Below are 16,294 nucleotides of genomic sequence, written 5' to 3'. Positions count from 1 at the left end.
ATCAAGAGAGACACTTTGGATCTATATTGCGGGGATGCTTTTCTACGTGTCTCTTCTTTTAAAAAGATTAGTTTTAAGCATCAAATCAAACGATTTTGCTGCGGACTTCCCAAAGAGATTCGATATTACTGCTGACTACAGAAGTCCGAGTCCATACAGCAATCGGTGGGACATGCTAAGCAAGGGTTTGCTATGAATGCGGGTAACTTGACTTATCCAATTGATCAACTATTGACACCAAGGACCGGACAAAATTCGACAAATGACAACCGAAGAAAGGGGAAGTTTCCGAAAAAGAAAGATACTCGTCCCCGAGTGACAGAGGAATAAAAAGTCGAGTACCTCAAAGCGGGAAAGTGTTTTGACTATGGGGAACAAGGACATATATCTGCACGGTGCCCCAAAAAGGCACCCGATGGACAATCAAAAGATAGGCCAAAGAGTTTTAGAGCAGCTGAAGAACGTGGAAGAAAAGGAAAGATGAAAGCAGGACTGGTACCAGATTATGTGGTGACCGACCCAGATCAGATGGATGAAAGCACCGATCTTTGTCGCACATGGGGCCAAGTACAAGATCAAGAAGCCCTCATCTTCTTTGACGGAGGAGCCAATGCCAACTTTATTTCACCCGAATTGGAAGCTCGACGTGACATTACGCCCGCCCAAATGGGGCCATAGGCGGAGGCTGTTCTAGGGGCACCCGGATGGGATGTTGCCATTACACCTGTCATTGGCAAAATTCGTTCGCATTGTCAGGGGTATTTAGGGCACGAGGACTTTTACATCATGCCTTTGGAAGGGTGTGACGTCCTCCTAGGAATCCCTTTGTTCCGTAAGAACAGTCCCGTGGTCGATTATAGGGCCAGGAAAGCGAGTTTGAAGAATGAGAAGGGTAGAGAGATTGTACTTGATGTAAAGTTGAGGGCGAGTCCGTCCCACTTGTATTGGCTTTGGCCATTTCCAATTAATGAAATCCAGTCTTTTTGTTTACTCGATCTTCTTGAAGGAACTGAATGATGAACAAAGCTCAAATATGTCTGATTTAGGAAAGGAACGACAAGAATTTCTACACGCATAGAATGACTGTTTCTCTGCAGGTCTACTAGGCGAGTTATTACCTTCTTGTTTTGAAGATCACATGATTGAATTGATTCCTAGTAGAACACCATCGAACCGACCACCTCATCGAGTTAGCCGAGCCGAAAATGAAGAGATAATGAACTAAGTAAAAGAACTTCTTGAAAAGAATCTCATCCAGCCTAGCACTTCACCTTTCTGTTCACCGGTGTTGCTTGTACTAAAGAAAGATGGATCTTGGAGAATGTGCATTGACTAAAGAGCTCTCAATAAAATCACCATCAAGAATAGATTCCCAATTCCAAGGATCGATGATATACTCGACGGAATTCAGGGGTCCTCTTGTTTTAGTAGATTGATCTGAAGAGTGGATATCATCAGATCCGAATTGCTAATGGGGACGTCTACAAGACAGCTTTCATGACAACTTTTGGTTTGTACAAATATTTGGTTATGCCATTTAGCCTTACGAATGCTTTGGCGACATTCAAGCCAATGATGAATAGGATTTTTAGAGAGTACTGATCATTTGTGGACACTTTCTTTGACGACATTATCGTCTTCTCCAAGAATGAAGCAGAACACAGACACCATCTGTTGCATGAGCATAAATTGGTTATAAATTCAAAAAAGAGCGAATTTTTCTTGTCCGAGATACATTTCTTGGGACACATCGTCTCAGCAGCAGCAGGGGTAAAGATGGACTCGATTAAAATTGAGACTATTTGTGATTGGCCTGATTTAAAGAATGTTTATGAAGTTCAAAGCTTTCTGGGTTTGTACTCTTATTATCAGTGGTTCATTCAAAAATTAGCAGAGATAGCTTCTCCTTCGCATTTACTCACTCAAAAAGAGATTCGTTTCACTTTGGGGACCGACAGAGATTACCGCTTTTCAAACTCTCAAAGAAAAGTTGACTAGGGACCAGTGTTGGCCTCGCCAGACTTGCAAGAGCCATTTAAAGTTTATTGTGATGCTTGTGGTCGTAGTCTGGGAGTAGTTTTGATGCAAGAAGGCCATGTCATTGCTTACGAGGATAGGATGTTTTCACGTCCCGAGTTGGTGTCACAAATTTACAAGAAAGAGCTATTGGCAGTTATCTATGCTCTTACGCAATGGCGACACTATCTACTCGGAGCTAATTTTACCGTCTTCATAGATCATCAGAGTTCACGCTACCTCTTGTCACAGAAGTAGCTCTCAAAAAAGCAAATTTGGTGGGCTAACATCTTGTCGCAGTTCCACTTCCAGATAATCCATGTTTAGGGACAGAAGAACTTAGTGGGAGATGCATTGTCTCGAAAGCCCTTGGTTCTAGCTATTTCCGTGATACATCATCGAAGCTTCGAGGATATGGTAGATCAGTACGCCATAGATCCTGACTTTGCAGATACCTTTCACCAGATGCCAGAGTGGAGAGACAGTTGCAGGCTATTCCATACGGGATGGCTTTTTGATGCGGAAAACGATGTTCTGTGTTACACAACCTTTGAGGGAAAAGGTTTTGACAGAGTGCCATTGTCCACCTTTTTCAAGCCACCACGGCATAGATACCACCTTGAAGGGTGTTGAGCATCACTTTTACTAGCTAAGGCTCGAAAAGGGAGTGGAAGAGTTTTTTCGTAGTTGCTTAGTATGCCAAAAGGTCAAGTTTGACAGGCATAAGGCACCGGGACTTCTACAGCCTTTATCCATACCCTCCCTCCTCGAGAAAGCATTGCTATGGATTTCGTTTTTGACCTTTCCAAGACCCAAAGTGGGAATGATGGGATTTGGACAGTCATTGACAGATTTAGCAAACAGGCCCACTTCATTGCGGTAAAGAAGACAGTTAAGCCCCACCATTTGGCGAGACTCCTTATCTCACAGATTTTTCGGTTACATGGCATGCCCGAGTCCATAGTCTCGGACAGAGATCCCCGATTCACAAGTTTGTTTTGGAGGGCAATTTTGGAGAACATTGGCACGTTGTTGCAGTTCTCGTCCTCATTCCACCCACAGACAGATGGGCAATCTGAGAGAGCCAATTCAGTGGTTTTGGATTTATTGAAGTTTTACATTTCAGATCAAAAGACTGAATGGGAAAAGTACTTGCCCTTGGTGGAATTTGCGTATAATAACACTGTTCATTCATCGATGGGGAAGGCGCCATTTGAGGTAATGGAGTGTGCTAAGAAGGTTCCTCCATTTCTAAGCACGAAAGATAAGCTTTTTGAAGCGGATCAGTATACGAGAGATTTGGACACTGCTTTTGCCAAGGTTCGCGAGGCTGGAGAAGCCTCAAGCACGACATAAGAAGGTTGCTGATAAACATCGACGTAACTTGCAGTTGAAGGAAGATGATTCGGTGCTCTTACGATTTGAGAAGGCACGCCTCAGGAAAAGAAAGGGAAAGGAGCCGCTTTTTCCAAAGCTAAGTATGAGATATTATGGCCCTTTCCAGATTCAAGAAAAGATAAATGATGTATTGAAGTTGCATGATACGTGGAAGATTCACAATGCTTTTAATGTGAGTCTTTTGAAACTTTTTAAGGGTGAGGGGGCTAGTCAACAGGGAGGTTGAGGAGCAACCTGAAGTAGAGGAGATACTCGTTCGTGAACAGATATTGGCTCACAAGGAAAGAAAAGTGAGAGGTAAAGTGATACGGCGGTTCTTAGTGAAATGTAAGAACTATTTGGCATTGGATGCGAAGTGGATGGAGGAGGAGGACCTAATAGATACTTCTCAAATATTGGAACTTTACCTTGAGGCTTTTGGTCTAGCTGTGTCTATTCCTAGAGATCCGACAGTTCAACAGGGTTGAATCTAGTGCAGATGGGATTGTACAAGAGGGAAGTTACTCCGCTCTTTTGTCACAGATTACCTAGATAGAATAAAGTCAATGATTTCCCTTTGCACTTCAGGGATACTGATGTGCTGGCAGTATTCTGCCATATGACTTTATGAATGAAGAACTTTGAAGTGGGAATTCCCTGAATGAATTTGATTTATGTGTACTCTCTCATGTGATTTTGTTTGAGTGCAGGTTTGAAAGACGAAATGATTGGAGTATTTTGGTCTTGAGACATCAGTAAGGTCCGGTGTGGATCTGGATACGATTGCTAAACATGTTGCCAGGAATCATGGTCCTAGATCTCGATAGATTCTATGTGATTTGATTTGAATGTGATATGATGTTCAATGACTGTCGTCTTTGTGCAAGTACTGGATTTGTGTCGTCTAGTGCGTCGATACTTAAGAGTCAGTGTCTACTGAACTAGTTTATGGCTTATGGCTTGCAGGTGTAATCGAGGGCGATTACAATTCTTTCAAGAGGGTATGTCACAAACTGATGACGTGGCAGTCCCAACTGATGACATAAACAACTCTATGGACGCTCGAAAAACGCGTTGACATGTTGACGTGGCATGTCGTATGGATTTCCGCGAAATGCAATGACAAGTGCTGACGTGGCACATCATACGGATTTTCACGTTTTTCGCTGACAGCTTTTGGGCCAGTAGCTTTTGAGTTTGAAGCGTTTCATGTACTGCTTTCGTGAGAGACCATGGGCCTTTAAATATGTATTGAGAGGGGCTCTTGGGCTCTGTTTTGCTGACGAACAGCTGAGCAGAGAGGACCCTCGGACTTTGTAACTTTGCTCAAGCTATAATATAAAAAGAAATACCGAAAGGGGCGCCAAACTTTTGGGGCCAATACCTCTTGGCAGGGAACTACGCCGGGCCGTGTCAACCCAAGTGAATTGTGATAAAGTTTGAATTGTAACTTTGCTCAAGCTATAATATAAAAAGAAATACCGAAAGGGGCGCCAAACTTTGGGGCCAATACCTCTGGGTAGGGAATTACGCCGGGCCTTGTCAACTCAAGTGAATTGTGATAAAGTTTGTGAAGTATTTTTGCGTGATTCTCTCGTGTGTCATGCCAGATTCTAGACTTGGGATGTCGAAGTCTTTTACATCTTTCTTTGTCTGCTCTTTTGTAGGATCGGTATGCTTTCAGAAAAGCACACGCATGAAGCTTTGATAGCACTATCACGAGGACGGGCACCACGTTCCAACGGAAAAGAACAGATTGAACAACTTTAAGCACTTCAAATAACAACTGAAGTGAAAGAGATGCACGACACGAGACGGGGAGTGGCGGAGTCCCACCCCGAGAGAGCATTGGCCGCAAACCTTGGCGCCTCTTTCGGAAATCCTTTATATTGCTTGAACAAGGTACAACGCCGGTGCTCCATCCTCCGCACCTTCACAGTGAAGCATGCCAGAGAATGAACCCTTGGCTCATATTTAAAGGCCCCTGGCCATGAAAAGCAGTTACATGGAAAGCTTTCAAACTCAAAAGCATCTGGTCCCAAAATCTGTCGTGAAAAGCTGCTAGCGCAACTTACAAAAACGCGTACAGGTGCCACGTCAGTGCAAAACGCGGAATTCAGTACTGTCTGCCACGTCAACGGTCCAATGCAAAATCCGGGTCTTCCGTACAGGTATGCCACATCATCAGCTAAGTAAGAGAGTTGAAGAGTGTGTGTGTGTGGTATCGCTTTATTTAATCTCTTTATGTCCCTTGGGCCCCATCGGACTGTGTCTCGTAAGTTGGTAAGACTTCTTCTGCTGCTTCTTCTTCTTCTGCCACTTCTTCACTTAGGGTTTAGGCCCCTCGGCCAAGATCTGTTGGTTGGCTCTATATTTCAGTGGCTTGACACCTTAGCATTTTGTGATACAGGTTGTTCCGCCTCCGGTGTTCGAGCGTGGCAAAAGTTCACGGTCACCCCTGTCTGTACCTTTTGTTGATTTGAATGCTCCACAATGTCAAGGGTTTTTGGTTGGTCAGTTAGTAGAGAATGCATTCATGACACAATTGCTTGCTGCTGTGAATGTGTTTTCTCGGTTGGTGCTGAATCCTAGGTTTATGGAATTTTTGTAAGCACCACCAATGTCACAGCAAACAAGGAAACTTTCTCATGTAGGAGAGCCTGTTGAGGCTCAAGCCCACGTCCTTATGCGTCTCAACAGGGCAAGGAGCACTCGCATGTTGCAGAGTCAGTTGGGGCTCCAAGACAAATTCCGTCTGTCCACGAATAGGTGGTTAGGACACCTATTCCACATGCTTTACTAGTTCAGCCAGCCGCCTTTCAGAGTCCAAAGGTTGCATTAAATCGACAGGGAACCAGTTTCCTAGCTATGCAACAGGTTCTTCCACCACCGAGGGAACTTCCTGGGTATTTCATGGGTGGATCAATGTTTCAGATCATGGCTGGTTATGCGCTTGGAAACCAGCAATATATGCTAGGAACAGTCTTTGGGGGTATGCAAGGCATGATGCCGAACCCCATTTATGGTAGTATTTGCATGCAAACAAGGGTTTTAGTGCAATCAGGTCCAGTTTGGGGTGCCATAGGGCAATTTTGGCATGGCTGGTTTTCCTGGACAGCAGCCAGATATGGCACCAACGACTCAAAATGTCAATGGCCAAGGGGCACCGATGATCCCTACTACAGTGCCCATGTTGCAGACACTTCGCTACGACAATTTGGGAGTATTGGAAAAGCCAAAGCCATACAAAGAAGGTAGTGCAACAGTAAAGTTTGATACCTTCAGTGGTTTTGAGGACAAGACGAAGGCTCTTATTTTCCTCCAGCAGTTTGATCCAGCTTATGTAGGAGGGAATTTTATAGAGGTCTCTAAAGTCAAGAAAGCTTCCACTTTCTTGAAAGACAATACGCTTACATGGTGGACGACACTATTGATGCAAGGACAGGCACCCGCCACATGGGGTTTACTTTAAGAAAATGTTTGCATTTGTGTGGCTGTCAAATGAATTTGAAGCTGATGTCATGACGGATTGGCACCAACTCACTGCGGCTACTTGCAAGAGCCTACAGGATTACAATCGGAGGTTTTGTAATGCGTTGCTCTCAGTAACCTCCTACAGGTTTGTGCCACTGACAGAGCAGATTGAGAAGTATTGTTGTGGGCTGCCTAAAGGGCTCCGAGACTACTGTACAAAGAACCGTGGGGCCACCCTTACTCAGCTTATGGAAGTTTCCAACATTGATCATGCCTTGTTGAAGGGAGAGGACAATTGGTTTCAGGGTAACGTGAAAGGGTCAACAAAAGAAAAATTCAGCAACAAAGCCCTTCGTGAAGGTGAGTCTTGAAGCGTCCTAGGGTTAGAAAAGATAGGAAAAACCAAGGACTCAGCTAACATGTCTGAAGGACAGGCTAAGAAAAAGAAAAGGAAGCCTTTTGTGGGAAAGTCGTTTGAGGAAAAGAAGGATTTAATGGTTGAGAACAAATGCTTTATACGCGAGCAGCCTGGCCAATTTGCTGCAGATTGTCCCTAGAGGAGGCGCCAACTGACATAGAGGACAAAGAGGACAGTAAAGGGAATAAGCCCAAACCCACGGCCGCGTTAGTGCCAGATATGGTCGGTGATAGGCCGAACTTAAATGCCAGTGAGTTATGCAGAGCATGGGGTAAAGTCAAAGACCAAACAACACTTATCTTCTTTGATCCAGGTGCTAAAGTCTCTTTACGGAGTCCGCAGCAAAACCGCTCAATCTGCTCTTTGAAAGCGACCTTCTTAAACGAAGAGGCCGGTAGAAAAGAATCCCAAAACCTTTCACAATATGCATCCAAAGTGTCACCCTTGGTCATCCGAAGATGGTTCCAAGCGGTTCTTACATCTCGTTCCTACTCCTGGGTCAACCAAGAAGAAATAAAGAGCCGTTTGAACTTCAACCACTTGGTTGGGGCTTCTCTCCTCAGAAGAAGAGTGGATCCCAAAACCTTTCACAATATGCATCAAAAGTGTCACCCTTGGTCATCCGAAGATGGTTCCAAGGGGTTCTCATATCTTGTTCGTACTCCTGGTCAACCAAGAAGAAATAAAGAGCCGTTTGAACTTCAACCACTTGGTCGGGGCTTCTCTCTTCAGAAGAAGAGGGGACCACCATGTTTGTGCATTCCCCTTTAAGAACGATGCTGGCCTCCTAATCTTGGAGTGCTTTGAGTAGTGCACTCCAGAGAAGGCTAAATCAAATTGCTGAACGAAAGCTAAAGCCCTGGGAGCATCTCGGAATCTGAAAAAGGATTCAGATTTCACTGATTCTCCATCCTCTTTACATTCCTTAGTCTTTTTGTCATCTTCAAGAAAATCATACTGGTCGGCTCTGTAAAAGTGTTTCTTCTTTGCATAAAACATGTGATCATCGGAATCCGAACTGTCAGAGGATGACTCCTCAGTAGAACTATCAGAAACTTGTCAGAATCTGATTTTCTTTGCCTTTTTCTTGTTCTTTCTAAAACTTTAATTCTTGCTTCTCTTCTTGCCCTTTTTATCCTCCTCGCTCGAGTCGGAAGTGGAAGAGCTAGAAGAACTGTCGGAAGAAGAAGAACTGGGTAGTCCTTTCACTGATGAAGTTTTGACACAAAGGACTGGACAAAACTCGACAAACGACAATCGAAAGAAGAAGAACTCGACAAACGACAATAGAAAAAGAAGGATGCACGACCCTGATTGATTGCGGAACAACGAGCTGACTATCTCAAAGAGGGGTAGTGTTTGGTTGCGGGGAACAAGGACACATCTCCGCAAAGTGCCCCAAAACGGCACAATGAGGACAATCAGAAGAAAGGCAAGAGAGTTCAAGAGCAGCAGAAGAACGTGGCAGAAAAGGTAAGATGAAAGCAGGGCTGATAGCGGATTGCAGGGAACCCACCCGAGTCAGATGGACAAAAGTACGGAACTTTACTGCACATGGGCAAAGTAAAAGACGAGGAAGCCCTCATTCTATTGGATGGAGGAGCCAAGGCCAACTTCATTTCACGTGAATTGGCGGCTTGACTTGAGATTATGTTCGACAGGAAGGGGCCACCGACGAAGGCAGTTCTAGCGGCGCCCGGACTGGATGTTGCCATTACACATGTTATTGGTAAATTTCGTTTGCATTGTCAGGGATATTTAGGGCACGAAGACTTTTACATCATGCCTTTGGAAGGGTGTGACGTCCTCCTAGGAATCCCTTGGTATTGCAAGAACAACGCTATGGTCGACTATCGGGCCAAGAAAGTGACTTTGACTAATGAGAAGGGCAGGAAAGTTGTACTTGATTGAAAATTGAAGGGCGAGTCCAATGTCCATCCCTATTGTATCGGCTTTGGCCATTTCGAAATTAATGAAATCGAGTCTTTTTGGTTACTCGATCTATTTGAAAGAATTGAATGATGAACAACTAACCATGTGTGAATTGGATAAAGAACGACAAGAATTTCTGCACACACATGTTGGCTGTTTCTCAGAAGGCCTACCTGGCGAGCTACCTCCATCTCGTCCTGAGGACCACACCATGGATTTGATTTCTGGAACCACACCACCTAACCAACCACCTTACCGTGTTAGCTGAGCCTGGAATAAAGAAATCATGAACCAAGTGAAAGACCACCTTGAAAAGGGTCTCATCTAGCCTAGTACTTCATCTTACTATTCTCCGGTTTTACTAATACTAAAGGAAGGATCTTGGAGAATGTGCATTGATTATAGAGCTCTCAATAAAATCACCATCAAGAACAAATTCTCGATTCCAAGGATCGATGATATTCTTGACAGACTTCGGGGATCCTCTTGTTTCAGCAGGATTGATTCAGCCTTTCGGACAAGTTTTGGTTTATACGAATTTTTGGTGATGCCCTTCAAATGCTCCAAGCAACTGTCAACCAATGATCGATAGGATTTTCCGAGAGCATCGATCGTTTGTGGGCACTTTCTTTGACGACATTATAGTTTTCTCCAAGAATGAAGCTCAGTGGAAAGATTCCATACCGCAAGGGAAAGTGTCCTTGATGTGCACTATCATAGAATGATAGTGCTCAGTGGAAAGATTCCATACCGCAAGGGAAAGTGTCCTTGATGTGCACTTTTGACCTACAAGGATTTTTGCGCCGTTATGTTGGCGAAATTTGGTCAAAAACTTGCAATTACAACCATGGACAAGTTTGAACAGCTTGGTGAGGGTTAGGTGGAAGCGTTCGGATCGTTTATTTGCCAGGGGAGCCTTGGAAAAGCATTGGGTGCTTGTATAGGACAATTTAGAGAGATTTCCCGCGAGGAATCTCGTCTAATTCAAGGGCCTAGTGACCCTACAGGTGTGAGAGCTCGAGGGCTATCCACAGAAGTGATCGGCACGCGGATCGGAGCGCAAAACAGAGAATTCAGCGAGCTGTAATTTCTCGCCAGGTTTTGCAAAGTGCTGTAAAGTTCGTGGAAAGTCAATGTTTACTTGCGATTTTTGTCCGTGGAGAATTCTACTGTGGTTATGTTGCCGAAATCGGGTTAGAGTAGAGGAATTTCAGTCCGATAAAAGTGGGACAGCTTGTAGAATTTTACAGGTTTTTCTGAAGTATAATAAGAATAAAGAAATACCGAAAAGGAGCGTCAGTCTTTGGGGCCAACAGGGTGTCGGCGTCTGCTCGGAGCATTGTAGCTTCCGAGCCGTGCGTGCTTTGAAGTGTTAATTCCCGTTACAGGTTCCTTCTGCAAGGTTTCTCTGTGTGTTAAAGCTTAAAGTAAAGTTTTGGGTGAAAGCCAAAGTCCACTGCGGTATGGGCCGGTTTCAAGCATAGCTAGGTTTGTGCAGATTTCGGCAGCGTTCGGACGTCTCATGTATGACCTACTAGTGTCGAGGCCTGACCTAGCAGCTGCAGTGGGAGCATTTGCAGCAGGGATCATCAGCCTTACGGTGGCTGACACTAGCATGATGCATTGTGGAGCTTTGCAGACCATACAGAGTTGTCTGCGAGATTGACATGTAGGCTCTAGCGTGGATACGCACGCTCGAGAGCCACTAGAGGATACAACTGCATGTAGATCAACTGAGCGAGCCAGTGGGTGTAGGTTGAGAAAGTCTCACCTATCTTTTTGTGCATACTAGTAGTTTAGCTAGTAGCACCCACTTATTTTCACATTCGCCTTTAAGGGGGAGATTGTTGGAGTAAAGGCACTGTGCCTTTACCCAAGGGCGGAAGTCCGATGTCGAGCCGCCCACTGACCTGACTAACCTTATTCTTTATATACCAAAGAATAAGGAGCTCTTCATATCTTGGAGGCTTGCTCCACCCACATAGCACGGTCTCTCCTCTTCCCTCTCCTGCAGCGCACCGCGCACACACGCATTCCGCGCACTACACAGTCTTTCATTGACCAAGTGTTTCTGGACTAGCTTTCCTTTTTCCTTGTGGGCTAGGATTTGTTCAAGTTGAAGGATTTCCTATCTCTCTTCTACCTATGGGTGCTCCTTGGGTTCCATATCCTCTTGCATGTGTCCCTTGAAAGGTCATAGAAGACTCACATGAAAAGCATTGGGAATTGCTCTAAGATTTGGCAACTTCTGTCGGAAGGATACACCGTTGATCTTCTCCTTGATCTGGAAATTTCCATAGTATCTCATACCCAGCTTTGGTTAAAGCCTCTCCTTTCCCTTTATCTTTCTCAATCCAGCCTTCTCAATCTTGGGAAGCACCCTTCAGCTGCAAGTAGCGTTAATGCTTTTCTACTGCTTTCTTATACATGTCCCGAGACTTCTGCAAAACCTCCTTAACCTTAGCAAAAGACGTTGATAGATGGATAACAAAGTCATTAGCCTGAAAGATCGTCCTTGGTGCTCAAGATAAATGGAACCTTCTTGCGACCCTTGACTATGTCAAATGGTGCCTTCCCAGTAGATGTGTGCACATTATATGGTGAGAAAAAGTAGGCATTACTTGACAAAGAGAGATTGTTCTGCTTTTAGAATGCATGATTGGGCAAAGGATAACAGAAATAGTTGTTGATATTGAATTAGACACCACTCACCATTGATTCTTCTTGGATGTGATTGCACACCTAATCTTGCTCTTGAACTGACTATGATTCATTTCTGCAGTTTGTTGGGGTGTTCAAGATGGGATTCTCAATCATATTCTGTGTATGATCGTACTTTTACTTTGTAGAAAGCAAGAAAAAGTGCCGAGCTTAGAAACCTTTGCAACCGGCTTTGACTACAAGAGGAGGTGGTGAAGACAATGGACTGCTATAACTGCAAATAAATACTACACAATAATCACAGTTCAGAAACAGATTAACACAAATGTATTAGACACAGGAAGTGCTCCTAGAGAGAGAGAGCTGATGGTTGTGATTGTCACAAACTGCTGACGTGTCAAGCCACTGAAGAACGGAGCCAACATGCAGATCCTGATCAAAAAGAGCCTAAACCCTAAGAAGAAGCAACAGAAGAAGTAGAAGAGGCACAAGAAGTTTTACCAACTTGCAAAGTCTCGTCGAGTGGCCTTTTTTTTAAAGAAGAGTTCCCACCAACTTATGGGACCCTGTCCGATGGGGCCAAGGGACCTGAAGGCATTAAGATAAGGCAGGACCGCACACACACACACACACTCACAATCTCTTGCGTGGAGAGATGATGATGTTGCAGCTGTATGGACTGATTTTCGCAATTCATGCTGGTTGTGTGACGTGGCAGACATACGGAATTCCACGTTTTACGTTGGCTGTGTTGACGTGCACCTGTACGGATTTCTGCAAAACGTGATGGTAGCTTTGGAGCTAGTGCTTTTGGGACCAGATGCTTTTGAGTTTGAAGCTTTTCATGTAAACTGATTTTCATAGGCCAAGGGCCTTTAAATATGTGCAGAGAGCTCAGTCTCTGGCACGCTTCTAGGTGAAGGTGCAGAGCGCTAGTACTGGCATTGTATTGAGTTCAAGCAATATAAAGAAATACCGGAAGGGGCGCCAACGTTTGGGGCCAATGTTCTCTTGGGGTGAACTCTGCCACTCTCCGTCTTGTGTGTCGTGCACTCTCTATCTCTCTCAAGTCCGTTGTTATTTGAAGTGCTTAAAGTTGTTTAGTAGTCCTTTTCTGTTGGCACATGGTGCCCGTCCCCGTGACAGTGAACCACAATCAAGAACCTTGTAAAGATATGTCCAGCAACAGGATATGAATGTTGACGTGATGAGATACACAATCACAAAGCATCGTACAATCTTTGAGGCATGTGGGATGATCCCCTCATGACCTCTAGGCCTCCCTTTTCAAAGGCTTGGCATGTGCTAAATGTAAACTCAAATGGAGAGAGAAGATAATGCACTTGATAAAAGTGCATAAAAAACAGTGGTACATTTTAAATATCGTGCTTTGGAGGAAAGGGACTAGAAAGTTGAGGCTACTAAGAAAAGATACTTTATGGCTGTGCTTTGAAGTAACATTGGTGCACTAGTGGGAACATAAGACAGTTTTGTCAGAAACTTTTGTAATTTGTGTAGTTGTCTAAAATATTATTCAGTATCAGGGAATCGTTAAGCGAATTTCGAAACGATATGACATGCTGATATGAAAAGGGTATGCTTAAGGAGGTTTTTCACATTTTTTTGTCATTTTCTAATGGAGTGTCTTGTGCATAGTGATAACTGGTGAAGTGTCAAATTTTGCTGCTTATGCATATGCACCTGCCATTCTGGTGACACCTCTTGGTGCTGTCAGCATTATAGTAAGGTATGGTTCAGCTTCCAAAGTATCAAATTCATTTCAAAGCTCTGTGGTTGCATTAAGTTGCGTAATGATTGCTTTCTGAGGAGCTGATGCTTCTTGTTATGAAAGTCGGTCTTCTGTCTGCAGTGCTGGTCTAGCACATGTTATTTTGAAAGAGAGACTTCATGCACTCGGGCTGTTGGGTTGCATCATTTGCTTGGTGGGCTCCGTCACAATGGTGTTGCATGCTCCCAAGGATCGCACAATAAACTCTGTCCAAGAACTGTGGGAACTGGCAACACAAACCGGTAACACGCCAAAAACCTCCTTTTGTTATATATAAGAATGGCTGTGCTCAATACATTGCCTGAAGTTGTGTTTTTTGGCTGATGTTTCAAATTGCAGATTTCCTGGTTTATGCGTTTCTGGTATTTGTGGTTGTTGTGGTTCTGATCATCTTCTTCGTGCCTTACTATGGGGAGACACATGTGATTGTCTGTGTAACTATCTGCTCTTTGGTTGGATCTCTAACGGTATGCTTGTTACCCTCTTTGGTGCTGAATGGAGAGCACTATAAGCTGATCCATGTGTGCTTGTAAATAGGTAATGAGTGTCAAGGCTATTGGGATTGCCATTAAATTGACTTGTGAAGGGGATAATCAATTCTTCTACCCCCATACATGGTTGTTTGTAGCAGTGGTTGCAGTATGTGGCCTCACACAATTGAATTACTTGAACAAGGTAAGGGGACATGGAGTTTTTACTTTCAGTTTTGCCATTTTTGCAGCACCCTTTTAAGGTGGTTCTTCCTGCAGGCACTTGATGCATTTGATACAGCAGTGGTCTCTTTGATATATTATGTGATGTTTACATCATTCACAATCCTTGCTAGTGTAATTATGTTCAAGGTAAAGCCATCATAAGCCTGTCTTGGGGGTGTAATTCGTATGTTAATGATGATGTTCTGTTGCCTATCTTTTGGCATTGTCAGGCTAGAATAGGGTATATTTATATAGCAAGGTTTTAGGCTAGAGGATTCAATGAGTAACCTAGACTTTGAAAGCTGCTGGTTTAAAGCTAATGTTTACGTGACTGTGCTCCAGAATTGGCAAGGCCAGGCCGCCTCAAGCATAATTTCAGAGATGTGCGGCTTCCTGATTATCTTGTCTGGAATGACCTTACTCCTGGCAACCAAGGGCCTTGGAGATTCGGATTCTTTTAAACTCGGTGAGTTTCAGGATTAGACCTTGCACATTTGAGTGTTTCAATTGCTTTTGGAACTTTCCCTTCAATAATGCTGCTTTTTCATCAACAGGTTTATATGCTGCGTTTTCTCCCTCACTTTCTGCAAGGCTTAGTGAAGAAGTTGCAGACTTGAAGAGCTTTATAGAATCGTCTAAAAGCGAGCGGTAAGACGTGTAATCAGGAAGGGTTTCACCCATGGCATCAAACACTGATTTGTCTAGTAATCAAATGCTCAATTGTAATAGATCACAACGCAACTGTACACTGCGGCCATTGAGTAGTATGTGAACAGCACATCTGTACTAGATTGTCCTTCGGTTGAAGGTTTCCAATTATGGTATACCTACAGCATGTTAGGCAACATGTTAGGATAGGCAATTCAATAGTTCTTCTCATGTATAACACTGCCGATCCCTGCTATGCACCGAATTATGAGGCTTTGCTAATTTGGCAAGTATTCTTTTGTATGTGTATCTTAATTGTCTTTATCCTTGCCTTTACACCAGTAAAAATTACTGCCACTCTGAATTTAAACACTATGCACCGGTTGTGAGGCTTTGTTTGGCTAGTATCCTTTTGTATAATGGTCTTACAAGTTTTATCAATGAATGATGCAAGGTGTACCTCGATTGCCTTCACACATGCCATTCCATGAATCGATGAGCTAGCTGTCTTTATAGCGTGCGCCCCCCCCCCCCAAAAAAAAAAAAAAAAAAAAAAGAAGAAAAAAAACCTGGCCTCCCCCCCTTTTCTCGAGAGCTTTAATCCTTGCATTTTCTAGTATTCTTTTTCCATGCCTCACTGCTTGATTCGACAGCACATTTGAATATGTAGTTTCCTCATCCCAACACTTTGTTTTCACGATCCATAGGGCATAACATTTGTACATGGTTTTGTCTCACCTAAAAGACGTAGTGTTGGCAAATGGAGCTAGGATAGTTCACAATCCAGGTGGTGCTTTTGTTGCTTCCATCAGGTTGCAATGACATTGGCATTCCTATGGCCTTGAACAAGCGTTCCAGTTCAATGAAGAAAACGACCATAGCGAAGATCAGCTTAAAGATAGTGTTGACAATTAGATAGGTCTTTACATTTCTTGAAAAATGTTTAAACCCTTGAAAACTTCTGAAGATGCAAAAGTGCAGGGTGCAAAAGTACTCTAAAGAAAGGAAACTTGATTGTGGTGTAATGTTGTAAGGAGCTGCACTTTCTATAGTTGGGGTGGGCACTATTCCAAAGTTGTTCCCCAATTGGGCATAGTTACAAGGAATGGTCAAATTTAAGGCGTCCATTCCCCATTTCCATTCCAACTTCTGGATCCGAATCCCCATTTCGTATTTTAGACGCAAGTATCCATAGCAAGGATTGACAGTTCATGCTTGCTTCCGTTACTTGTTCCTTGTTTCGATTTTTTGGTCCAGGTAACTAAGGATTATGGATGTCTAAAA

The 16,294-nt window shown here is 43.7% G+C and overlaps 1 protein-coding gene across 7 annotated transcripts in view; it reads left to right on the top strand.

The window, feature by feature from the left end:
* The window catches only part of LOC147441813 (putative magnesium transporter NIPA3), a 29,483-nt gene extending 14,164 nt beyond the window's left edge, over positions 1 to 15,319 (top strand). For 3 of the 7 annotated variants that reach the window (XM_086528207.1, XM_086528202.1, XM_086528203.1), the window contains 7 exons: positions 13,535 to 13,625; positions 13,731 to 13,909; positions 14,007 to 14,134; positions 14,205 to 14,342; positions 14,417 to 14,509; positions 14,705 to 14,828; positions 14,917 to 15,319. In XM_086528207.1, the coding sequence (XP_086384333.1) occupies positions 13,535 to 13,625; positions 13,731 to 13,909; positions 14,007 to 14,134; positions 14,205 to 14,342; positions 14,417 to 14,509; positions 14,705 to 14,828; positions 14,917 to 15,014 (851 nt within the window). In that variant the 3' untranslated portion in view covers positions 15,015 to 15,319. The remainder of the gene's footprint in view (positions 1 to 13,534; positions 13,626 to 13,730; positions 13,910 to 14,006; positions 14,135 to 14,204; positions 14,343 to 14,416; positions 14,510 to 14,704; positions 14,829 to 14,916) is intronic. The other 4 variants (XM_086528209.1, XM_086528206.1, XM_086528205.1 and 1 more) reach the window with 2 other exon arrangements.
* The last annotated feature ends 975 nt before the right edge of the window (positions 15,320 to 16,294 follow it).

Source organism: Adiantum capillus-veneris, chromosome 14 (assembly GCF_014529385.1).
Source record: "Adiantum capillus-veneris isolate H3 chromosome 14, ASM1452938v2, whole genome shotgun sequence".
Classification (NCBI taxonomy): Eukaryota; Viridiplantae; Streptophyta; class Polypodiopsida; order Polypodiales; family Pteridaceae; genus Adiantum; species Adiantum capillus-veneris.
The sequence above is the reverse complement of the archived record's forward strand: the minus strand, read 5'-3'. Positions and strand labels throughout refer to the sequence as shown.